Source organism: Micromys minutus (genome assembly GCF_963924665.1).
Source record: "Micromys minutus genome assembly, chromosome: 3".
Lineage (NCBI taxonomy): Eukaryota > Metazoa > Chordata > Mammalia > Rodentia > Muridae > Micromys > Micromys minutus.
This window is the reverse complement of record NC_137972.1, coordinates 56,459,741-56,486,996: the sequence shown is the minus strand read 5'-3', so window position 1 is coordinate 56,486,996 and position 27,256 is coordinate 56,459,741. Positions and strand designations below refer to the sequence as shown.

Below are 27,256 nucleotides of genomic sequence, written 5' to 3'. Positions count from 1 at the left end.
CAAAGTACCAACTCAATTCTTCATAGAGTTAGAAATAGCAATTTGCAAATTCATTTGGAATAACAAAAAACCCAACATAACAAAAACCATTATCAACATTAAAAAAATAATAATAATAAAATAAAATAAACTTGCAGGGGAATCACCATTCCTAACCTCAAGGTGTATTACAGACCAATTGTGATTTAAAAACAAAAACAAAACAAAACTGCATGGCATCAGTAGAGAGACAGGATCAATGAAAAAGAACTGAAGGCCCTGAAATGAACTCACATACCTATAGTCACTTGATCTTTGACAAAGGAGCTAAAAGCATTCAATGGGGGAAAAAACAGCCTCTTTAACAAATGGTGCTGGTTCATCTGGCACTCAGCATGCAGAAGAATTCAAATCAATTCTTTCTTATTTCCTTGTACAAAGATCAAGTCCAAGTGAATCAAAGACCTCCACATAAAAACAGGTAAACTTAAACTAATAGAACAGAAAGTAGGGAAGAGCTTAGAACACATAGGCACATGGGAAATTTTCCTGAACAGAACATCAATGGCTGATGCTCTAAGAGCAATAATCGATAAATGGGATCTCATAAAATTACAAAACTTCTGTAAGGCAAGAGACACTGTCAAAAGTACAAAACAGCAACCAACAAATTGGGAAAAGATCTTTACCAATCCTACATCTGATAGAGAGCTATTATCTAATATATACAATGAACTCAAGAAGTTAGACTCTAGAGAATCAAATGATCCTATTAGAAATGGGGTACAGAGGCCTGGAGAGATGGCTCAGTGGTTAAGAGCACTGACTGCTCTTCCAGAGGTCCTGAGTTCAAACCCCAGCAACTACATGGTGGCTCGCAAAAATGGGGTACAGAGATAAACAAAAAAAATTCAACTGAGGAATACTGAATGGCCGAGAAGCACCTAAAAAAATGTTCAACATCCCAAGTCATCAGGGAAATGCAAATCAAAACAACCCTGAGATTCTACCTCATACCAGTCAAAATGGCTAAGATCAAAAACTCAGATGACAGCACATGCTGGTGAGGATACAGAGAAAGAGGAACACTTCTCCACTGTTGGTGGGGTTATAAACTGATACAACCACTCTGGAAATCAGTCTGGCAGTTCCTAAGAAAATTGTACATAGTACTACCTGAAGACCCAGTTATTCCACTTCTGGGCATATATCCCAAAGATGCTCCAACATACAATAAGAACACATGCTCCACCATGTTCATAGCAGCCTTATTTATAATAGCCAGAAGTTAAAAAGAACCTGGATGTCCTTAAGTAGATGAATAGATACAAAAATTGTGGTATATTTACACAATGGAGTACTACTTAGCTATTAGAAACAATGACTTTATGAAATTCCTAGGAAAATGGATGTATCTAGAGAACATCATCCTGAGTGAGGTAACCCACTCACAAAAGAACAGACATAATATGCAAACACTGATAATTGGATACTAGCCCCAGAAAGCTCAGAATATCCAAGAAATAACTCACAGATCATATGAAGCTCAAAAAAAGAAAGGCCAAAAAGTGAACACCTCAGTTCTTCTTAGAAAAAAAAAAAAAACCAACAACAATAAGTGTATAGCACCCTCTTAGAGTGGGGTACACCTAGACTTTAAATCATTAATAACTCAAGAGCTAAGAAGATAGCCTTGTGGCAATTTGGTATTTAAAAATAGTTGTTTAATCTATACACACCAAGAAAACTCTGACTATTTCCATGTTACCTATTGTTCTACATGTACTTTATGCTCATTGTAACTAGTAAGATTTCAATGCATACTACCAAACCTTTAAAAAAAAATGAAGCACTGACAAAAATATATTTATATAGTTTCTTTTCAAAATGCTTTTAAAATCTGTACATGTATCTATTTTTAAGTAAAGTTGTAAGAAAAACTTCATATTTCATTAAAAATTTTAAAATTAATAAGTTGAGTAAACTTTTAGAAAACAAAATTAATGCAGAAAAATTGTGTTTCTTTGTGCCAAGAACATCTTATCTGAAAAGACAATCCAATATGTCATAGCATCAAAAAGGATAAAATAGTAACTGTAACCATGAAACCTACAAAATGCAGATGAAAGACATGAAGGAAAACACAAAAAATGAAAAATATTTCTTGTCTATGTTTTGAAAGAATTACTATGTACACATCACATGGAGCGACATAAGAATTTAATGCAACCCTCATTAAAACCCCAACATTGTTCACATAAATTGAAAAGGCAATCTGAAATTTATATGGAACTATAAAATGTCTTGGATTGCCAAATTATCTTGATAAGCAGTGAACCTGGCACATAAGAAGTTCCTGATTTCAAATTGCATTACAAAGCTATGATGACCAAAACAGTGTGGTTTTGGTACAAAAATACATACATAGCCCAACAGAACAGAACAGAGAGCCCAGAAATAAACCTGAACATATGGTCAAATGTTTTCTGACAAGGTGCTGGGAATACACAGTGGAGGAAAGGAGGGTTTCTTCAATAAATGCTGCTTGGAAAACTAAGTGTAAGAAGCTGGAGCCCTTTCTTCCATCAGACATAAAAATCAACTCAAATGAATTAAAAACCAAAACATAAAAAAGACATGAAACAATGAAAGTCACAGAAGAGAACATAGGAAACACAAATTATATTGGACTTGAAAATAACTTTTTAAAGATGATGCCCAAACCTGAGGCACTAACAGAAAAATGAAACAGACTATGTCAAACAAACAAAAACAAACAAACGCTTCTGTATAGCAAACGAAACAGCCAACAAAGTAAAAAAAAAAAAAAAAAAAAAAAAAAAAAAAAAAAAAAAAAAAAAGTGGGGGGGACTATTATTTAAAACATAATAAGCTCATAAAACCCAACAATAAAAACCTGAACAACCTTAAACCACAGTGAGATCTCACTTTATACACATTAGGGAACATGCTGTCTAGAGGCTAAAAGGCAGGTGTTGGCAAGGTTGTGGAGGAGTAGGGACTTGGAACATGGTTTGTAGGAATGACAGTTGGTACAACCTATGGAAGATAGTACTGAGATTTTTAGAAATTGAAAAAAAAAAAAGTACACTGAATCCCTCTTCTGGGAAATTTCTCTTCGGTGGGGGAAGAAAAGCACTTCAAAAGATATGCACGCTTGCACTGCAGCACTTTACCCAATAGCTAAACTAGAGAGACAGCCTAAGTATCTGTTAATGGATGACCGACCAGAAACAAGGGCTATCTGAGTTTTGGAAGGAGAACTCTGCTGGGGAGATGGCTCAGAAGGAAGAGTGCTTGCTGTACAAACTGAAGGACCTACATTCAAATCCCCAGAAGACACATACAAAATGGGAAAGGTCGAAAGCCTTCTAGGAAGTGTGGGGTGAGGGTAGAGACAGGCAGACCTCTAGAAGCTCTCAGGTTAGCTAGCCCCGTGAAGGCAGCACAAAACCAGGCACAGCCTCAAAACAAAGGTGCAGGGTGAAAACCAGCACCCAGGGCTGTCCTCTGACTTCCATGCACAGGTATGGTCTCTTTCCTCTTTCTTCTACTACACACCCATTTTACACACACACACACACACACACACACACACACACACACACACCATATGCACACATAGACAGAGAAAAATAAAAATCAAAGGAGGTCCTGGCATCTGTAACCAAACAGGTAAGGCTGACAGACCTTACAGTAAATGAAACAAGAAATAGACAAATTCTCCAGGACTTTTCATGTGTTAGAAAAGCCACATAATATAATTGGTACCAGAGCTGGAGAGGTGGGGAAATAGAAATACTGATCTGACTCACACCAGAGCCCCTTTTTAGTCACTTCATATATTTACTGAAATTTTTACACTATCCCTTTCATAGTTTTTCATTGAGGTTTACAAAATATCCACTTTTTTTGTCTTATTATTTGAGACTGTCCTAGACTGCAGCCCATGCTGGCTTCAACAGAACTTGTAGCAATCCTCCTGCCCCAGCTTTACAAGTATAAGGATCACAAGTGTGAGACACAACACTAACCAAAACATGGACTAACATTTCAGTTCACTATAACCCAGTGCTTTACAGGTTCCTCGTGCATCCTATGCTAGACAAACCTGCCTCATTCTGCATATCAATCTACACTGAAAACTGCACAATACAACAGTTTTTACTTTCAGTCTGCAAACATTCTTTGAGAACTCCAAAGCAGGACATTACACTTGTCCAGACATTTGCATTTTGCTAAGCTAGGCTCATTCCATTTTCATGTTCCAGGTTTGTGCTTGGCACCCTTCCCTTCTGTCTGAACCACTTCCCTCACCAGACACATTCTTACCCAGTGTCTTCGCCTTTCTTTATCTTTGAGTGCGTTTATTTACACACACTTGTGATGGAGGCTTTTGGGGGATGCTGAATTCTATGTTGATGGTTCTTACCTGTTAGCCTTTGAGCTGTACTTGCCTGCCTCCTAGCTCCAGTGGTTTCTGAGCACACATCTCTAGTCATCCAGACTCAAGGATTTTTGCCTGTTTGCTTTTCTCTCCCTTTGGATTTTTGTGGCTAGTTGGTAAGGTGGCCTGGGTGTGGGCTTTATGGATTTATTCCATTTGGAGTTGTTCAGCTTCTTCGGTCTGCAAGTTTATAATTTTAAACACATCTGAAGCTCTTAAAAAATTATTAAGTAATTTTGAGGGCTGGAGAGATGGCTCAGCTAACTGCTAAGTTAACTGGCTGTTCTTCCAGAGGACCTGGGTTCAATTCCCAGCACCCATATGGTAGCTCATAAATGTCTGCAACTCCATTTTCAGGGCTTCTGACATTCTGACACAAACATGCATGCAGGGAAAACACCAATGGACAAAAAGTAAAAATAAATTCCATATTAAATAATTTTAGGAGGTATTTGAGTTTTGGGGTCCCAGAGACATAACTTTGAGGCCCTTTGTAACTGTTCTGCAACTCCCTGGGTTTTTTTTTTTTTTATTGGATATTCACTGTATTTACATTTCAAATGTTATCTCCTCCACCCACATACTCCCATCTCCCCGTCCCCCCTCCACTTGTTTCCATGAAGGTGCTCTCTCTCCAGGGCAAATAGAAGAACAGGGATTGAAGAAAAGATTATTCAGAGACTGTCTCACCTGGGGATCCACCCCATATACAGTCACCCAACCAAGGTTCCTCGGGTTTTAACACTTTGCTATGCCACCCAGACTCCACAGTTCCTACATGTTGCGTTTCCTGACTCTTGTCCCAGTCATCCACCCTCAGCTTTTGCAATCATCCTTTGAGCTTCTAGATTTGAGCAACAATGTTTTCTGTTTAAAATTTTCTTTGTTTTTCTTTCCATCTATTTCTTTGCTGAGGTTTTGCTATTTTAGTATTTATTTCAAAAATGTTCACTATCTATAAATACATATATAATATACATATACATATATATATTCGCATTTTAAAGGAACTGCTTTAAGGCCTTTGCAAGATTATTCATGCATTTATGCCTTTTTTGTCATTACTGTTGCTTTTTCCAAGTGATTCAAGATTTTTCAAGTTTCTTTGTCTGCTGAAAAAGAATTGTGCCCTGAGTGTATTGATTATAAAACTCAGAGACTTATTTAAACCCTAGAGATAACAACGGTCTCTCCTCTGCTCTCCCTTCCCCTCCTTCTTTGCCCCCTTGTTAACATTTGAGAGGCCAGGTGCAGCACAGAAGGTCCATCTGCTTGCTGTGCACTGTTGTTCTAGTGTCTGCTAGAGTTCAATTTGTGCAGTGCTCCCTGGTTCTCTCTATGAAGTTCATCGTCTGGGTAATCAGCAGAGGCTTGGGCTGTGCTCAACTGTAATTTTAGTTCTCAGCGACTGTCATATGAGGTATGAGAGTAACATCTGGAGCAGGCATCATAAGAGGTGAGCCCTGGAAGTACACAGCCCAAGACTCCATGAGGTTGACATCTCGTGTCTCTCCCTGACTGAGTCTGGCTAGAAATCTGGGACTCTAGTCCTCCCATTCATCCACACTTAGCTCTGATTGGCCTAGATGGCAAGATAGGAGAGAGAGGAGGAGGGAGAGACAGAAGACAGAAAGAAAGTAGTGTGAAACCCATATTCTGAGTATTTACTCTACACTAATTCAGGTCAGAACTACATAGCTTCTCTTAGAGATCTGTCTGCACAATAGGTCAATACGTACTTCTGGGTTTCAGCTGAGGTGAGCCCAGGTTAGGGACACAGGAGGGAAACTGAGTGCTACAGCAGCTCCAGTGCTCCTTCCTGATGCACCTGTCCCTCGTGTGTCTTTTGCATGCATTTCAGCCATGTTCTGAGGTGCTATTTAATGGGAAGACAGAATTACCATGCTTGCTTATTCACCTCAGCTGGAAACTAGATACTTTTGTTGTTGATTAAAAGTATATTTTTGTCTATCATCACTACAGCTAAGTTATTATAATTTAGATAGAATTTGCCTGGAATATACTTTCCATTTAAGCCCTTAGACACCACAGCCTAAGGATGTAATTTCCTACCACGAAAACCTACCTTCTAGTATTTCAATGATCTCATAGTGGCACCTAGGCCTTCAACACATGAGATTTTAGAGGACAGTGCAGACCCTCATATCTGTCTGTAACATCAAGAGGCTCAGTGGAAGGCTGTTACAGCATCTGAACATTTGCAATGCAGGTATCCTGAAAACATTTTATTGTACAATAATAAAGTATTTATTAGACCAGAGTCAATGGTGAAGCCAAGATTTTAGTTCCCCCACTCTGAGGTTAGAGCATTTCTCATATTAACATATTGTTGCCTCTCTGGTAAGGAGGTGCCACTGACTGACTGCTCTTTGGGAGATACTCTGTAGCTATAGAGGAGGTGTATTAAATTCAGTAGAGAGTAATGAAAGGCCATATAATTGTTCATAGTAATTGACAGGGGTCTCCAAGCAAAATGGAGTGTATGTGGCCACCCCAAAACAGTCAAACCTGGTGGTAAGGTTTTTGCTTCTGTGAGTCATTCAAACCAACAATGTTAGGGTTTTGTATAATACTTGCAAAATTTCAATTATAACTAAGACCACAGAAATGAAACAACTGACTTTCACATCACTACAAAGCTTATATATGACCTTAGATTTAAGCACAAATATTGGGCAAGGTGACTCTTCAGGGGTGGATTTTACAGGTGGCAACACTTACTGGGACGGTTATGAGTCCTGTTCCTGGGTTCTGAGTATCTAGAAGCAAGATCTAAGCTTCTACAATACTTTCCACTTCTGGCTTCTCCTGGCCTTTAACCTGTTTTTTATAGCCTCATTGTACCAGTCTTCCCAAACATCCTTTAATCAACTTGCTTCCTTGTGGTTTCTTGCTACATTAACTCTTCATGGTTTTCATAATGTGTTTCCCAGTCGATATGGTTTGAATTAACATATTCCCAAAGGCTTACAGTTGAAATGCTTGGTCTCCAGCCTGTGGTGCTATTTTGAAGAGGGTGGAGCCTTTAGGAGTCAGGGTCTACCTGGCTAAAGTAGGTTACCTCTGGTTTCTGTCACATTTTTGTTCCTAGTCCATGCCATGAGAAGTGGTCACTGCCTCCCTTTCCACTGCCACAGACCGCCATCATGTACTTGGACTGAAATCCCTCTGAAACCATGAGCCACAGTAAAGTACTAGTCACAGTAAACCTTCCATCCTTTCAGCTGCTTCTATCAGGTGTTCAGTTACAGTGATGAAACTGCTAGGCTCAAGTCTGTCCACATCTCTCCCCTCCTCTCACCTCACTCTGCAGCCTCCACCGGCCCTACCTGCTCATGCCTGCCCCTTGACCCTGCCCCTTGACCCTGCCCCTTGACCCTGCCCCTTGACCCTGCTCCCCTTCCTGAAGCACAGCATGTGCTCGTCTTTCTCTGACATCGATCCCCTTTAAATTTTTTTTATGTTTTTCTCACCCACTGAACACTTCTCCATGCTCTAAAGAGTGGGCTTCCAAGACTTCTTCTAGGTGCCCTTTCCCACAGTCATCCAAAAGACATTATCATTTTATGACACATGCAGCCTAGGTGAGGTTCTTTATTAGGGAGAGCTCTCATTCTGTTTATAACAAATAAGGGATATTTATATAGAGGAAAAAATAATTATAATTGTGAATCTCTTCACTGAGATAATCATAAATCATGCTTTACAATTATTCTTAAATAAAATAATTTTAATACTTGGTTATATGAATTGCTTTGTCCCATGCTGTGAAAACAGCCCAAGATAAGAGCCTGCATTTCATGTTTTTTCTTTTCTTTTTAAATTTGTTTTTAAATTAGAGGCCTGGTTTGCTTTCCCTCCAGAGCTCATCTCTTTGCTGTCATTTCTTTGCTTCCTATCACCTACTGTTTTTCCAGCCAGCTACTCATGCAGATTAAAGGACCAAGACTCAGAGGCCATCAACTCAGCCTCATACCAGAGTCTTCCCATACTCTGGAGAGACCAGGTAGACTGTATGATAGTGTGATAGACAAAGAGGTCAGAAAGAAGATGAATACCCTATACTGGCTGGTTTTGTGTCAACATGACACAAGCTGGAGTTATCACAGAGAAACGAGCCTCAGTTGAGGAAATGCCTCCATGAGATCCAGCTGTAAGGCATTTTCTCAACTAATGATCAAGGGGGGAGGGCCCAGCCCATTGTGGGTGGTGCCATCCCTGGGCTGGTAGACCTGGGTTCTATAAAAAAGCAGACTGTGCAAGCCAGGGGAAGCAAGCCAGCAAGTAACATCCCTCCATGGCCTCTGTATCAGCTCCTGCTTCCTGACCTGCTTGGGTTCCAGTCCTGACTTCCTCTGGTGATAATCAGCAATGTGGATGCATAAGCTGAATAAAACCTTTCCTCCCCAACTTGCTTCTTGGTCATGTTGTTTAGTGCAGGAATAGTAACCCTAACTAAGACAAATTGGTACCAGCATAGTGGGGTATTTCTGTGACAACCTGACTATGTTTTTGGGAGGACTGTGGAAGGACTTTGGAACTTTGAGCTAGAAGAGCCATTGGCATTTTAAAAGCTCTGTGTGATGTTCTGTAGGAGCTCAAAAGATAATGTTGAGAACAATGCAGAAGATGGAGGCCTGGCTTGTGAAATTTCAGAGGGAAGATTAAAGACTCTTATCAGGGCTGCTGCTGTTTTGATTGTGAAGATTCTGTGGTTTTGGTTAGCTGGGGCTGATGAGTCAGCTGTGATTAACAAGATACCAGAACTACTAAAGCAAAACCTTTGTATTACTGGGACTATTGATGCTGGTCAGCCGGAGCTAAGAAATTAGTAGTGATTAAGAAGAGACCAGCATCATTAAGATGAAATCTTCTGGGAACTGTTTTCTGAGAGACTGTGTTCCAGAGATAGCCAAGGTTGTACTTCATGCTGTGGATGGACTTGGTAACGTGTAAGAGTCACCCAGGTGGTACTGGCAGTAGTGTTTTGGGGATGCCAGTACCAAGAAATGACCACCAAGAGCAGCAGTGGCAGTGGAGAACAGGCAGCTGGAGCCTAGAAGACAAAGTGTGTGCTACAAAGGGCAGAGCTGAAGAAGTGACACAAGTCCTTGGAGGAGCCCAGAAGATCAGAAGTGGATTCCCAGACATTGAATCGTTAGAGTTTGATTTTCCTTTTGATTCTTACTGTGCCCTGATATTTTTCCCTCTTGAAGGAAAAAGTGAAGCCTACAGTTAAGACTTTGAATTGTAAAAGACTTTGATTTTTAGAAGAGACTGAACATGTTTTGCAATTTTAGTATGTAAGAATTTGTAAAGACTGTGGGACTCTTGGGGATGAACAAGAACGTAAGGGTTCAGGCTTTATAGTGATGTGTTTGTGTGTCAAGTTGACAAGGGGTCAATTGTACTTGTTGGTTTTGTGTCAAGGTGGAGTTATCACAGAGAAAGGCGCTTCAGTTGAGAAAATGCCTCCATGAGATCCAGCTGTAAGGCATTTTCTCAACTAGAGATCAAGGGGGGAGGGCCCAGCCCATTGTGGGTGGTGCTATTCCTGGGCTGGTAGACCTGGGTTCTATAAAAAAGCAGGCTGAGCAAGCCAGGGGAAGCAAGCCAGTAAGTGACATTCTTCCATGGCCTCTGCATCAGCTCCTGCTTCCTGACCTGCTTGAGTTCCTGTCCTGACTTCCTTTGGTAATAAACAGCAATGTGGAAGTGTAAGCTGAATAAAACCTTTCCTCCCCAAACTTGCTTCTTGGTCATGTTGTTTTTTGCAGGAATACAAACCCTGTCTAAGATGCACTTTGAAGACTAAGACACAATGAAGAACAAAGCTGAGGGGAATGAGGAAAAACGTGGGACCTACAGGAGACTTTTGGAATTCTTACCAACCATTAAAATTTCTAGTGAACTGTAGTCTTTCACCAGCCCCTGCTAGCAGTACAGTCCACATGTATTCAAGAGTAGAGGGGGGAAATGTACCCATGAAAAAATTACTTGGTAGTATGTCTTTAGAAATTCAGATGGTTGGGAAAAATGAACAAAACTGCAAAATCTGTGTCTGAGTCTACCCTACCATGGCTTTCCCTTTAACAACACAACCACAATTAGCAACAAACCCCACATGGCTTCTTCTACCTCATGAGCCTGTGTCCCATAGGACAGTTCACTGCTGCTTTTACCTTCCAAGGCCATCGAAGGTACCATAAAAGCAGTTTTGCTTTCTAAGGCAATCTACTTTGACTTAATCTTATTTGACTTTTACTCCAGAAAACAAGAAATACCTTTTTGCCACTTATGCATATACATTTAAGCTAAGATACAAAATGAAAGGGAAATTTTCGTTTCTACTGGACCAAACTGCCAAATGAATAGAAGTGGCTACATTCTGAGCAATCTGCTGTTTCTTACCCAGAACATAGATCTCACTGTTGACGACAGCAGCGCTGAATCTGTACTTAGAGTACTGCATGGGTGCCCGCTCTCTCCATTGATCTTGGCTGGGGTCATACTGCAACAGTTTGTTACTTAACCGATCAGGCTCTTCATCAGGACGATCCATCTGTGTAAAATATTACAGCAAATGTAGCAGCTGGCCACTTAGAGGCCTTTATGAGCATGCAGATACATTTAAAGCAGAGGCAAGGAAGATGAGTGGGGTTAACTGTCTCCCTCAGACTCACCAACTTGCCAGAGTCCTGAGACCTGGGGTTGTGAATACCCTGTCAACATCAGAGGGATTCATATTGCAGTGGGGCTAACATGCTGATTTACAGCAGTGATTTTCACATTGAGACAGCAAAAATTAAGCAGTTGGCAAAATCTTTATTTAAAAAAAGCAAAGCATTTTCTCTTGAACAGTGTATAAAGTAAAATACTATCCTTCGCAAACTTCATAGTTGTGAATTTTAACAGTATTTCTGAAGAATTCATTTCAATAATTCATAAGGCATTTTCTTTATATTTTCTACCCTATAAAAAGTTTCTAACCTATAAGTTTCAAAACACTTTGCTGTTTTAGTAATTACAGAATTTTAGACCATAATTATAAGCTATGTGTGAATAACCTGATTTCAATTTTTAAGATAATAGGATTAACATAAATTACTTGGGGTTTACTTACTTTATATATTAATATTTTTATTTAATGATTAATTAATAAAAACTAAATAATTTTATTTTACATAGATACAATAAGTAGCTTTTACACATAAACTTGTGGGTAATATAATGTTATTTTTATATATGATATCTGAAACTTTATAAAAACTTCAAGGTAAGGATAGATGTGTCTCTTGTGTGGGTTCAAGTTTACAACAAAGAAGTAACTGCCACCCTTAGGAAACTTACTCTAACCTCACTTTATCACTTTATCAACACCTTTAAGGACAGCAGGAGTGAGGACACTGTGGGCAATCTGAGCCTGCTTCCATGTGCTGTGTCTGAAACCCAGTGAGACTTCCCCATTACACAGCACAAATTCAGACTACAAATTAACAAACACCTTCGTTACAGCTTTAACTTTCCTTCTGATGCAGATATTCATTCACCATTTTAGTAAGGCAATGCTTCCGAGTTGTTTCGAGGCAAATTCACTGTGAAAGTGAATAGTTTTGGAAAATGTGCCTACCTACAGATAATGTCAAGTATTTGCTGTGATAAAATCTGTACTATGTTTGATCTACATCATGGATAGAAATGTATAAAGTATAAATAAGTATATGTTTTTCAAATTTATGAAGGGAATGTAAAAGCATGTGTTTTATCATGAGACAAATTTGATAAAGTAAGAGAAACTACAGGAAAAATAAATTTATGTCACAGAGACATCCAAGAAGCAAGTGAGAGTTACATGTATTGAAAAAATAGAAAGGGAAGAACAGAGGACACCATCGCAAATGCCAAAGATCTAGGAGGACCCCCAAAAGGATACAGGGCCACTGTGGCCACACCGCTGACCTCACGTTGACTTGCCATCACTTCACTGGACTCCAGTGTCAATATAATTCTCTTGATATTGCTAATGCCCAGCAAGAACAGTTAGGGTTTAGTCACAACATGCTTTCTTGGAAATTATTGTGACATTATGGAATCAATATTCTGGTTTTCTATTTATGGTAAAAGTGTGTGTGTGTGTGTCATGTCAATGTGGGTGTTCATGTACATGTGCATATGCAAACCAGACATTAAACCAAACAGGAGGGTCTGTCTTATGTTTTTAAGGCAAGTTAGCTCATCAAATCTGGAGCTTGCCAATTTGACAAAACTGGATAGTCAGCATGCCCCAGGGATCTTTCTGTCCCTGGATTCTCAGTGCTGGGATTACAAGCTTTTACATGGTGCCAGAAATCAAACTCAGGTCCTCATGCTTGTACAACAAGCATCTTCCCAACTGAAACATTTTCCCAGCCCCTACAACACAAATCCTAAATGTAGAAAATGGCCAAGACTGGCCACTGGCCACACAGTGGTCAGACGGAAGGACGGGAGTGAGAATCCAGCTGCTCCTTTTACTTAGATGCTCCCTGTAGCTACTCCTCGGGGTCTTTTCCAACTAGCCAGTAGGAGAAAAATTATGAAGTCCATAGAATAGCATGAATTCTAAATGTGCCCATGTCTATAAATAACACATTTTTAAAAAATCAATTTTAAAGACTGCTTTGACACATTCAAGAATTAAGTTTATGTTGTATGTGGTAAAAAGCATTTTGCCAAAATGTAAGCCATAATCTTTACTACTCAACAATTGCTACATTTTTTTCAGCAAAGCCAGCCACACCAGGTAGATATGCAAGGATTTTCTTAACCTGAGGGGTCCAGCCTCCGATGACATAGAGTTTATTGTTTACTGTCACCACAGCATGACAAGCCAGTTGCAGTGGAAGGGGAGATACTTGTTTCCAGTTGTCTTGATCTACGGAGTACTTATCAACACAGTTTGTAATGAGGTACTGGTTTTTAATTTTCATCTGCCCTCCTATGACATAAAGGTCATTATGAATGCTGCCCAGAGCATAGAGCTCTCGAAATTCAGCTGTGCATAACTTTTCCCAAAACCGGTTTCCTCTATCATGGTACCTGCAAGTTGAGAGAGAGAAAGAGAGAGAGAGGGAGAGAGGGAGGGAGGGAGAGAGGGAGGGAGGGAGAGGGAGGTGAGAGAGAGAGAGCACCAAGATTAGAGTTACCATGGCAACAACTTACCCAAGAAACACATTTAACTTTTTTCCAATACAAAACAATGTGACCTGGGTCTTGTAACTGAAGGAGAAAAGATAGGAAGATATATTTGCTTTCTTTTTCTTCCAAGGACCAATGTGCAGAACATAATATGCTGAAACATATTACTCATCTCTCTGAAAAAAACAGACATGTAAAAGAGTATACCTTACTCAGACTAGTCTTTAATAGCTCCTAATTCCAGGAAGAAAAGTCGGGAATAGAAAAATCTTTCAGAAATCAGTTTTTAACTTTAACATAATTCAGAAAAGAGACAAAAATACAAAATATCCTGAATATTTGGGTAAGGAATATCTCTTTAGTACAACCTTGAAGGAAACATGGTTTTAAGGCAGAGAATTTAAAGGATTTTGATGTAGAATATCTAACTGTTAAATTCTACAAAGATAAAATAAAGCAAAACAAACAACCAACAAAGTAGGACCTCTCTGTGTAGCCCTGGCTACTGATCAGACTGGCCTTTGCTGTACACCGGGCTGGCCTTGGCCCCTCAAACATTGGGGTTAAAGGTGTGTATCACTTTGCTTGGTTGCTATTTATGTTATAGTTTTGGTTTAAAACTGGGTCAAGAGCATAGTGTAAAAATCCCTTCACAGATGTCTGTTGGGCATCTAATGTCTATTTTCATCCACTAGATATGGTTATTTTGGTAATTTTGATATGAACAGTTATATCTGTTTAGAAAGAGTCTTGAGAAATGTGGGTTCTCAGACAGATGTCTTATCAGTGCCTTCTGGAACCCAATACAGTAACTGTTTATTAGGTATATTATAAAGCCCCTGAATATACTAGTTTATAGCTGTCTTTTGTCCTTCCTCATAATACTTGTCTTTTTTTAATAAAATCTCAGTATGTTGCCCAAACTGGCCTAGGACTTTACATCCTCCTGCCTCACCCTCTCAGATGGTTGGTTATAGATATGTGCCATCATGCTTAGCTTATAAGTATATTTTTTCCAATTGTAACTTGAGATATTTGGTAGAAGAAAGACAGAAACACTTAGAAAGAAAGGGATAGTGGGATAAAATATCTGAAATTAAATGTCTCAGAAAAATCTAGAAAAGTTTATGTGGAACATAAAACAAAGCCCAGGAACACAGGAAATAAGAAAACAGGTGTTCTGCTTGAAAACAAGATCAAGTCTGAAGCACTTCTGTGTGCTTTGCACAAAGTACAGCTTTTAAGGAACATTCGACAGTTAATCATCTAACCAGAGTTTCTCCCACTTGTTCTGGGCCAACTCTCACATTCCCCAAGGAACATTCTGCTTCATGCTTGACAGGGAAGTTGAAAGGCATGTTCCTTTCTTAGAGGCATGTGTGGCTTGTCACCGCTGAAGGAAGATTTACCAAACCTCTTAATGGCCGTCTTCTACGCAATTCTAGAAAGGAAGCCAGAGTTCCTGGAATTGCAAGGAGTATTTTCACTAATTTTTAATTGTATGAAGTTTTAAAGATAAGAAAGATCCTGTGTCTAAATGCTGGTGTCACTTGAGAAGAGCTAAGTGAGTGAATACATAAATAGAACCACAGCTGGGTTCGGGCTCTCTGAGGCATAGTTTAAGAAAACTTGACAGAATGAAATTGGTATATGCTCACTTACTTCAAATGCCAAAGTGGGAAGATGAAAAAAGAAAATGGAAAGGAATGGCCTACAAGGCTGTTTGTCTATTTTCTACTTTAAGTCTAGAAGAAATACACCCGCATAGACATCTACAAACTATGCAACATAGGCAACTCTGAAGAGCATCTGGACAAAGATTAAAGTGATGGGGAATAATATTAAAATAGTAAAGTATTATTATAAAGTAATATTGCAATGGTCCACCACAGGACAATTAATTTCCCTCATTTATCACAAAATTGCTACCAAAGTGACTTGCCGTGAAGCTAGAAGATTAAAAGTCTTGTGAGACAAAGATCTTAGGGAGACAAGACTCTCTCAAGGATAAGTCCAATGAGTAGACAACTATGAGGAAGTATGTCTCATTTAAGCCCAAAACAATGCTTCTTATAATCTGACTATACTTGCCTTTTTGACAGTTTGACATCAACATTAAAGGTGGAAGAAACTAGTAACTGTGGCCTTAATTCTGACCAATGTGAAGGGGCTGTTGATGATAGGAGCCTGGCTGAATCTAAAATAGTTTAAAAAGGAAACAAGGGAGTATGCAGTTAGACATTACTGCAAGAAAGGGAAGAGGGCATTCAGAATGAAACAAAAGATGTTTAAGGCTCAGAACAGAAGAAACATGTGACAGGGTTGATACTTATTAACAACAATCTCTGGTGAGAGATGAGTACCCTGCCTTTATAAGGAGGAATAGAGATATCTGAAGAGCCCGAGGCTCTTTAATTAAGGTCCCAAGATACAAAGGGCACCAGCACAAATCTCGTGCCATACCAGGAAACAGAACCACAAGAATCTGTCAGGAGCATCAGAGTTGCTCCTCCTGTAAGGCCTTCATATCCACTTTGCAGTCTACTGTTAATTCTGAGGAAAGATGCACCTTTAGCCGGTGACATGCTTGATCATCATAGGTGTGGGTCCAGGCCACTTACCCAAGATTCTGTAACCCATCCCCACTAGAGGAGATGAGACATATTCCTTAAGCCCTGACTGTGGAAAAGAGACATAAAAAGCTTAGAACAGATGTGTACTGCTAATAGATGGTGAAACAATGGTAGATTTCTAAGTTCCTTCTTTGCCCTATTGTTCCTGTCCCAAGGAATGGCATTCTGACTGAAAAATCTGAATAAACCCAGACAAAAGGGATCAGACAAGGGAAGGATCCTGCACGAGGTTACATCTTTCTGTGTTTATTCTATGTGCATATTTCATACTCATGTAGTTAGCTTTAAACAGTAGGCACCCACAGATATTTACAATTAGATCATAAGTAAATGTGTTTTCACAATTATTATACAGACAATAAACTATATCTAAGCAGGTGACCTTGTTCTCATTCAACTACAATTGAGGCATTCTTCAAAAGTTCTGTAATGCTGAAGGTTTAGGAAAGATTCACAAATTGAGGACATAGAATGTAAACTTCCTGGTTAAGAAAAGGGTTCTAGTCAGGTCTGGTGTCACATGCTTATAATCTTAGCATTCATAAGTTTATATAAACAAACAGTTCAATTATATCAGTGATTAAGGGAAAAGGCAGGCTGTGGGACTCAGTGATAGAGCACTTACTCAGTATGGCCAAGGCCATGAGTTCGATCCCCAGCACCGCCTAAAACCAGAGAAACAACACAAAACGAGAAAATAATTTTAATTTTAATAATTTTTAATATTGTATGCTATATTGATTCTGTGGATACTATGATATGATGTCCTGTATTTTTACCATATATTTTTTAAGATGTGATTACTCAGCAGTACTTCTTCAACTGTTAGTGTCAAAACAAGATTTAAAAAAAATATATACTGCTGAGGAGGCAAAGGCAGGTGGATTTCTGTGAGTTCAGACCAGCCTAGTCTACACAGAGTTCTTGTATAGCTGTGGCTGCATAATAAGACCCTATCTCAACAAGACAAAAAAATACCAAACCTGCTATGAGATACAAACCTATATATTTCAATATTCTTGCTCTTTTGCCTAGAGAGCCTAGTGGCAGTTGCTTCTCCAGCCACAATTACAGTATTGCTTTCCATGACGACCCCAGTGCACACTGTTCCCAAACCTTCCCCATACTTGGGTGATGAGATAAAATAGGTCTTCTGTGACACAGGGTCATAACAAAAACTGGCATCCCCATAGCTCCTGTGCCGTGATCTGATTCCAGAAGAATTGTTCCCAATGCAAAGCAGAAGGCTGGTGGTCTCCATGCCATAGCGGAGATTAGAGTGCTGCTGCGGTATCTTGATGGCTTTGAAGGCATTCTGGATTATATCAATGCAACTGCCATCACAAAGGAGCATCGTGTTCCTTCTGAGGGCTTGTCTTAGAAAGGAAGCATTTATAAGTTCCAATCTGACTTGTTTCAAAAGCTCAACGAGATGCTCTGTGCGCAAAGCTTGATTATGATTTACCCATCTCAGAACCAAGTCCAGAATGCTCTCTTCTCTGGATATATTCAGATCATCAGACTTAATAAGTTCCAGAAGCTGGTGAGCTTCGATGTCTAGTATTTCTCCATGAAGGCTTACCTCAGCAAAGTGCTGATATAAATACTTCTTTGACTGACCTGATAACTCTTCTGCTCCAATTTGTTTTGCAAAGTAATAAATTCCTATGCAGTTGGAGGCATCCATGTGGTCCATCATATAGTTTTGGCACACCCTAAAGACTTCTTCCATCTGCATAAAATAGGCCGCCATTGCTACGGTCTGTACATTGGCATTATTGATCTCCAGAACAGCACTGTACATGTAGCTGAGTATCACTGACACACTTTCTGCTGTGATGTCATAGAGTACGACCTCCCTCTGAGTGCACTCAAGTAGTCCGCAGGTGAACATAGCCTTGAAGTAAGGACTAAAGGCAGCAAGGACCAGTCTGTGGCAAGGAAATTTCTCCTCTTCTGCTATGAGCACTACATCAATCATTTCTTCTAATTCTTTCATATTCTTAATTTTATCTAGTAAGTCCAAGCTGTGCTGGTGTTTTCCCTTTCCCTCAGTCTTGCACTCCATGATGCACTCCTTGAAAAGTAAGTAAGGTTTCTTTGAGCTTAGATTGATTCCTGAGGAGCTATTTATACTTCTGATTATTCACAAATCAGTGGAGATATCATGAAGCATTCCTGCGGGTAAGAAAAGCAGGTTGTGTCAAGAAAAAAATTTTCTCCATACTTAACATGTAGCATTGGTGTTAAGCAGTATTTACAAATAAATATTATACATTCAGAACAGAGCAATTTAGAACAACTACTTTGTATCCAAAATACTTTGATATGTAAATCATTGATTATTAACTGCTGCTGCAATAGTTTCTAGTCATTAGTGGTTCCCACCCCCCCCCCCAGGACTGGAGCACCTCAGAGTGAAAGAAGAAAGAAGTAAAAAGATAAACACACTTTACAGTTCCATTTCTAGTTATCAGAAGGGCCACCCTGCAGGCCTAGCATTCAGGGGTATCAGTTAATATCATTTCTAAAGAGATGCAGTGTTACATGCAAGTTATACTCAATTCCTCGACAACACACAACCATATGTATAATGACTAATCCATAAGTCTACGATTAGGATTATAAAGTCCCTGAATGTGAGATTACTGAAACAAAGTTCATGCTGAGTAAACTTTGGCATGGGAAAAATATTCAGACTGCTAGGTAATGAAAATTTCATTTTTTCTGATCTTTAAAGCATAAGCCAATGGCTGCTAATCTGAGAATTCATGATATTAAAACTTAAACTTAAATGTGTTCTCTTTCCTTGCACAGATTTTCTTTGTTCCTCATTTCACAGTGGCGCAGACTGAACTGCTTCTTGCCTTTAAAAGCCCTAGCCTAATTAAAAGTCTCTAAGCTGGTGGTGTCCCTTCGCCTTCCCCAGGCGATGCAAACATGAGGTTTCAAGGAAGTTAATTAGCTGCTTTGATTTAAAGGCATTCCCAGAGCCAGGAGCTCTTGTGAGGAGAGGGTCCTAGTGTCTACATCCTTTTCTAGCCCTCACAGGGCCACAGAGCCACAGGCAGTAAGATGGTGATAGCAGCAGAGTTGGTGCTTAAGAAAGAAACGTGACAGTTAAAAGAGCAGGATGCATTTTTCAGCTAGAAAGGGTAGTGAGTCCCCAAATTTCTATACCCCGGTAAAGAATTAGATCCTTTGTGAGATATCTTTTGTTTTTCTTGAGGGTTGAAATAAATTTCCCTTCAAGAAACAAGTGATTTACATGTGGCAGGGATGTTTAATTGTATAGTGACAAATACAGACCCAAGAAGCATTTGGTCTGAGCATATGCCGTAACAACCATCAGAACTAGGAAGTGAAATGGCCACAAAACTCTACTGCACTGCTTTTTCAGCTTTACTTCCATGACACTTAAAGCTTTCTTGGAGATGGCCTTCCAGTTAAAAGCAAACCTCTGATTTTTTATTTATCTATAAGAGTATATAGGCAATTAAGAGATTGCTGTGAGTTTGAACTCTCTTATGCCCAAAATGACGAGCCAAAATCACAGTATAAAGGTGTCTTGACCCATAATCACATCAGCTATTGGAGTAAAAAGAACCTATGGTTTGGGTTTTTTTCTTGTTTGTTTGTTTGTTTGTTTGTTTGGGTTCAGATCTGAAAATTGAACCCAGGGTATCACCTGTGCTAGGCAAGCTCTTTACCACAAAGTGACACACTTAGCCCCGAACATAAAAATTCTTTTAAGGAAGTAATGTTTTTAGAAAAGGTCTAGTATTTTATTTGTATTAATGTGCAAGAATTCTTTGAAGAATACCAGTGTTCATGATGTCAGAAGGCCCTTCCTAAAAGGATGCCCTTGATCTAATACACCACAAGCAGTTTGGACAGCTCCTAGACTGTGGATCTTGATAATATTAGAACTCAAATCTTGAGGAGCAAAGTTTATGATTATAATCCTAGGGTTTCACGTATGTAAGAATGGACCAAATTCTACCTGATAAACTTTTTGGTATTATATTTGGCTATTGTGATTAAAAGAAAACAAAAACAATAAAAAGGCATTGCTACTTTCAAGAAGTTCATGAAGTCTCTAAGCACTTCAGAGACAGAGGCAGGAGGATTTCTAAAAGCTCACTACAGCCTGATCTACATTGTGAGTTTCAGAGCCGCCGGGACTACATGGTAAGGTCTTGTCTATTATCTCATAAACTGGCCACAGACTGAATTGTGGACCCAGTTCCATACGACCCCAAAGTCTATACCCTTATTCCTTCTAGTTTAAGGGCTGGGAAAGTAGGGCTAGACGGTAGACATGCCAGGCAGGCCATCTGGGCTCTGTCATAACCACTCAACTTTGCTCTTATGGCGCAAAAGCAGCCACAGAGAAAGAAAACACAAACAAACGAGCATGACTGTGTTCCACTAAGATGAATTTTCAATGCAAAAATTAGAATTTCACAAATTTAACATGCCCCCATTTTCATGTGTCATGAAATATTATTCTTCTTTAGACTGTTAAAAGCTATTTAAAATTATGAAACCCATTCGTAGCTCATAGACTGCAAAAACAGTGGCATGCTGCCGATTGCTCCACAGCTATAAATAGACCCACTCTCTAGACTGTGAGTAGGAAACTATCCTGTCTGGGTGATTAATCTCCACTTCTTTTCCTAAATTCAGCCGAAGCGTTCTGAGAAAGGGTTAGCTCTGCTTTGAAAACTACCAACTGCTTATTCATATCTATATGCCTACATCAACAATATCTATATTTAGTGTCTTGAACAAATGGTGCATTTGGATGTAGCTCTTCCTCCCCCAACACTGGCTTACACAAATAACAACAACAAAAACAAAACCTCAATTCACTTTAAAACAGAAACAACAGTCTCAAACACTTTGATGAGTCATTTACTATGAATGTGCTAAATGGACACGTACATTTGCTAAGTACCTGTTCCTTCTAATTGCTGCTTATAGACTCTTGAAAGGTTTTCTAAGTGCTTTGGCTTTACAGATCAAATTAATTTGGTGCTTGAAATTATGGGTGTGTGGGGGGAGTCTAGATGTTAAATCAGCTACCACACTTCAAAAACATTCTTTCTCTTTACATTTGAAGAGCACAGATGGTACTGGTGTGGCCAATGGGTGTTAGGCTAGCTGCTTACTGATTGCCATCTTAAAGTGATTTAACTCTTGATTTCTTAATCTGAGCAATGGAGATAAAGCATATAAATCAAGGGTGGTTTTTACCATTACAGTGATTCAGCAAATTCAGTACACAGTAGAGTATTCAGTATGCTCTCCACCGTTAAGGGCATAGCCTTGAGCTTGTTCCCGTGGTCCATAACCAACCCTTGTCAACTGTAATGAAGTAATATGAACATGTTTTATAGCCTCTTTAAGTTCTAGTTTCTTTACCTGGGATTTCTTCTGAGAATTATTTAAGAACCAGAGTAGGTAGAAGAACTGAATAAGGTTATTTATATATGTACAATATGTAATTAGCTTTATAAAATCTACCTGGTAAAGCAAAGGCAAGACAGACCTGCACAAACAATTTTCAAATGAAAATAATTTGGGTGCACATACAAATCACTTGTGGATACAGGCACAGCTCATAAGTGGAGAGAGCTGACAGCAACTTTTTCTCATAATGAGGGCAGAGAGTGCCTTCTCCTTTCATCAGCAAAACAAAATTGTATAAATGTTCTCAATGATAGCAATGGGGAGTTATTCTCTGCTCCAATTTATGGCAGTCTGAACTGATGCATTCATAATAATAGTACCCATAATAATGGAGAAAGAAGAGTAGCAAAGATAAATATAAATCACAAGAATGAAGCCTAATTACTCTGCAAATCCAAAGTGCCGTCCCACCCAAGTCCCTCACACTTATTTAGAGATGCGCACTGCTATAAATTTAATGTAGGGCAAAAATGTTAATGTCTTCAAAGCAAAAATGTTTTGCTTTTATAATGTTTGATTTTTCCCATCTTTCCATTATCTTTACAGGTGCTGCTTTTTCTGAATAATGATTGATACATGACCAACATTTCTAAGAAAACTCTCCATCTTTAGCAGAATTTAAAATAATTAAAATTCATAGCAGCACTCTTTGAAATAATAAAAACCAACCTACTATCCATTAACAAATTATAATATATTCACTCAAAAGAATATGATACAATAAAAAATGAATAAACATGATCTACATGTATCAAAATGTTACAAAACAACTAGAATACACACTGCATGCTAGTGATGTGTTTAAAATCTACAATACAGTATACTGTTCTAATAAAGTATAGATCATATATTACATAGGGTAGATAATTTCGGGAAAGTGTATTACAGGAGTTTTAAATATCATTCTTGTAAATTTTATTGTAAAATTAAAAACACCAAAATAAAAAGGTTAAAAATTATACAACTGTGGTGGGGCATAGAGAAATGAAGAGTACTGACAAGCACAGAATTCAGGAAAGTAGCTGCTTTCATGTGATGTAGACGAAAGGGAGACAAGAAGAATGACAGGGAGTTTCAACTGTATAAATGTTTAATTTTCCTAGCTGTATGGTGAGGACTCAATCCATATTTCATTATTCTTTATGTCCTTTGTATATTTTGAAAACTGTATAAAATGTGGTTAGAATAAAAGATTGTATTAATATCAATTACTTATAGTTTCCAAAAACCTTAGCTATGCTGTAAGTGATATCTGTACATTACCTGATGTCATATACAGAGAAATAATAGATACATTATGAATTTTCATATATTGCACATTTGCATATCAAAGTGTAGGCAGCCCCACTTAATGAGTGATGGGGAAATACAATACGAAGCCTCCTCTCTGGCCTGAGTAACAACAGCTTTGAAATCTTGCGGATCTCCCCCCACCTCTTCGCTCATTTATTCAGCACTGACCTGTGTGGTGGGGGAAGTTACTAGATTCAGAATTGTTATGTGCTCATTTCGCCCATAAAAATATTTGGTATAGTGAATAGGTTGCAACTGTAATAAAAATGATCAACATCAAAGCTTTAAATTTTTATTTTTTAAAAAAAAACGTGAAAAGGTAGGCATGGTAGCACGGGTCTTTAATCCTAGTACTCGTGAGGCAGAGGCAGATGGCTCTATCTGAGTTCAAGGTTAACCTGGTCTACAAAGTGAACTCCAGTACTACCAGGGTGATTATACAGAAAAACCCTGTCTCAAAAAGAATAAAACAAGCAAACAAACCCCAAACCTAACAAACAAACCAACCAAACAGCTGATGAACCGAAAAGTAACTACGACAGGGTTCCAAAAATCTAGTTTTCCCCAAATTGCCTTCAACAGACTTTGGTTAACAAACCAAGAAATATCAACAATTATGACATCAGAAAATAATGTTCCCAGTTCCGAAGTAAAATCTTTTATCAGGAAAGCCTTTTTTTTAATGGTATATTTACACAATGGAGTAATACTCAGCTGTTCTTATAAAAAAAAAATGACAGCCAATTGCCTTGGCAGGCAAATGGATGGAACTAGAAAAATAAAATACTGATTGAGGAAATCCAGACCCAGAAAGACAGCACTAGGTACTGTCATATAAGTGGATCTTGGTTGTTATGTAAAGGATACTGATGGTGTAATCCACAGACCCAGTGAGGCTAAGTAACAAGGAGGGTTCAAGCTGGGACACATCATAGATCTCCCGGGGATTGAGAAATACAACAGATTTTTCAGGCGGACTGGGAGTGGGTGGGAATGAGCATAGGAGGAATCAGGCAGGGGTCAGGGAGAGACATGGAACAGAGCACTTGGAAAGATAACCGGAACTGGAAAGTATTTGTGGTGGACACTGTGGTAGCCTAGTGCAATGGAAACTCCCTGGGATCTATGAAAGCCAATGTAGGCATACATTTCTTTGCATCTTACTTTTAATAAGTGTTCAGCCTTGGGCTGGAGCAATGGTTCAGTGGTTAAGAGCACTAATTGCTCTTTTTTTTATTATTTTAAGATTTATTTATTTCATATATGTGAGCACTCTGTAGCTGTCTTCAGACATGCCAGAAGAGGGCATCAGATCCTATTACAGATGGTTGTGAGCCACCGTGTGGTTGCTGGGAGTTGAACTCAGGACCTCTGGGAGAGCAGTCAGGGCTCTTAACCACTGAGCCATCTCTCCAGCCCCCAGGAAAGCCTTTTAATGGTGCTGGAGAAACGGGTCAGTGGTTAAGAGCACTGCTTACAGCAAACTACATCATTCCTAATAATCTTACCCCCCTACATCAGAGTAAATGTTTCTGAAGCAGGGTCTCTCTAGGTAGCTCTGGCTGGCCTCTTAATCCACAGCCAGAGATGTTGCTTGCCTCCTGTGCGCCAGGATTAAAGGCATGTGCAGCTATGTCTACCCTTCTCCCTTTACATCTCTGCATGTACCTGTCAGGTTTGGAGAGTTCTGATCTTACTTAAACCACACCTTAGTTCTTTAAGTTATTATACTTTTGTCCAGCTATAAATCCTTCCCAGAGACTTATTCCCTCGCCTATAATTTGTGGCATTATGACATCTACTTCTCACCCCTACCCTCAAAGTTAATTCACAGTCATTATTTGCTCTAAGATAAAGGCCTCATTCCTGGGGACTAGCCAGCAGAAGCAAACTTGAAACATCCCGAATTTACAGGGAAGAAAGAAAAAAAAAAAAAAAAAAGCAATAATAGCTCATTTCCATGTGACCTGAAAAGCCAGCTGCAGCTTCTCAGTTGGCACATCTGCCCACCAGTGCTAAGACCTAAGTGTCAGCCATTATTTACGTTGCTTTCCCTGTTTCTTTCCGTGAGGATTTTACAGAAGTTTGTGACCCCTGGTCTATAGCATAACTTACTGTATTTTGTTTCTGCCATCACCAGCTTTCCCCAATCCTACTTTTACCAATTCGGTAGGAAATGGCTGAACATGCATACCACCCTAATTACACTCAACCTCCCTGCTGTTGTCGTTTCCCTGATTTGTTTAATATGAATAATTCACCCTCAAACATACATAAGGCTTGCGATGAGTCACAGAGACAATAAAGACAAATAAGCTTTCTCTTCTCTTTCGTTTGGTGCACTCACAATGTTTTGCATTCGCACAGTTCCTTATACTTTTCCGGGTGCTTTAATATGCATTATAGCTCATTAGTTCCTCTTAAGAATCATGTGGGGAAAATGCAAGGCAATTATATTCCTGCCTTTAAAGTTAAGAGAGTCGCCCAGGGATACACTCAGAGCTGATTGAATTTAAGCCAACCGAACCCTGCCTTATGATGGGCTCTAGGAAGGCAGGAGAGTCTTACCTCGATGGCATTTATTATAGTCTAGTGGGGTCGTAAAAATAATCAGCGGGGTCATTTAGGGAAGGGAATTATCTTGGAGGCCTAGCAAATGGATTATACCACAGAGAAGCCAGAGAAGCCACTGACCCCGTGCCGGCCTGCCGACCGAGGGGGCATCCCCTCTCTGGGCCTCTACTTACTCGCTGCTGCCCGGCCCTGCTCGCTCCGCCGCCATGGCGCAATGACTGGGCACGGCGCGGGCCGGCGGGCAGGCCTGGCTGACAACACCTCCCGAAATGGGCCGGTGAGGACAAGCGCTATAAATAGAGCAGGGGAGAGGGGGTGCGGTGGACAGGCGGCGTCCCAGAGAGGACTGGGGGGGGGGGGGACGCTGGCGGCCACCCAGAGATAACAGGTGCCCATCTCCGCAGGTCCCCGCGCGGCAGTGGCCCCAACACGTGCCGAAATGTACGCCTGCGCGGGGATCTTCCCGCGCCAGTTCCACAGACCCCACAGCCGTCCCTCACCCAGCAAGTGCTCTGCGCCTGCGCGGCTCTTCTGTGTTCTGCCAGCCACTAGCCCAAGATGACACCTTCGGAAAGAGAATTCGGAAACCGGATCCTTTAGGGGGGCACGTCTTTCATTTCATCTTTAAACGTTGCAAAACTCACCCAAGATTTCTGTGTGATCTTATTGAGTATGGCCTATGGTAGGATTTCTAATAAAACACAGGAACCCAGTTAAATGTAAAATTCAGACATACAAACTGTATTTGTTTTTAGTATAATATGTTCCAGAGATCACACGGCCAGTCCACATTTAGAAGCAACTCACTGTTTTGAAACCAAAAACAGGTTTTGGTTTCAATACAAAATAGAGGTTTTCTATAAAAAGAGGTTTTGGCTTCAGTACAGAATATAGGTTTTCTATATTTTTATTTATTATAGCTGGCAACTGTATTTGAGCAATTAGCTCCTGATGTTGAGAGGAATTTCCTGTAAGTGGAAAGATTAATTCTGTTCTCAGGGTGCTTTCAAGTATAGGGAGCTCCTCTCTGAGTGTCATAGAATATAATAACACCCGCTGCTCCCTCCCACAAAGCTGGGGTCATAGAAATGAGTCTTTCTCAGGTTGGATCATTCTTGGGCATATTCATATTTTTCCTTAAGAATCTTTGTGGTAAAATATGTTTTTAAAAAGATTTATTATATATATATATATATATATATATATATATATATATATATATATACATACACACACACACACACACACACACACACACACACACACACACATATACTGTAGCTGTCTTCAGACACACCAGCAGAGGGGATTAGATCACATTACAGATGGTTGTGAGTCACCATGTGGTTGCTGGGATTTGAACTCAGGACCTCTGGAAGAAGTCAGTGCTCTTAATTGCTGAGCCATCTCTCTAGCCTGGTAAAATAGATTTAACATAAAATTTACCACCTAATCATTTTTAAATGTTCAATGGTGCATCACATAATGCCATGTGGCTACTATAGTTTAGATGTTAAGTATCCCCCAGAAGTTCGTATTTTGAAGGTGTGAGCCCCAGAATAATGCTGTTGACCCTTAGAACAAAGGATCTGATAAACCCTTTGATTACAGGAGGGGATGCATGCCTCTGATGGAG

The 27,256-nt window shown here is 39.5% G+C and overlaps 1 protein-coding gene across 2 annotated transcripts in view; it reads right to left on the bottom strand.

The window, feature by feature from the left end:
* KBTBD12 (kelch repeat and BTB domain containing 12) overlaps positions 1–25,826 on the bottom strand; it is a 70,086-nt gene extending 44,260 nt beyond the window's left edge. Inside the window, exons 1-4 of one of the 2 annotated variants that reach the window (XM_080915048.1) lie at positions 25,794–25,826; positions 17,280–18,456; positions 13,276–13,546; positions 10,880–11,030 (exon numbers count right to left, since the gene is read on the bottom strand). In XM_080915048.1, the coding sequence (XP_080771174.1) occupies positions 10,880–11,030; positions 13,276–13,546; positions 17,280–18,346 (1,489 nt within the window). In that variant the 5' untranslated portion in view covers positions 18,347–18,456; positions 25,794–25,826. Of the gene's footprint in view, positions 1–10,879; positions 11,031–13,275; positions 13,547–17,279; positions 18,457–25,740; positions 25,760–25,793 lie in introns of those variants that run through there. The other variant, XM_080915049.1, reaches the window with a different exon arrangement.
* Positions 25,827–27,256: the final 1,430 nt, after the last annotated feature.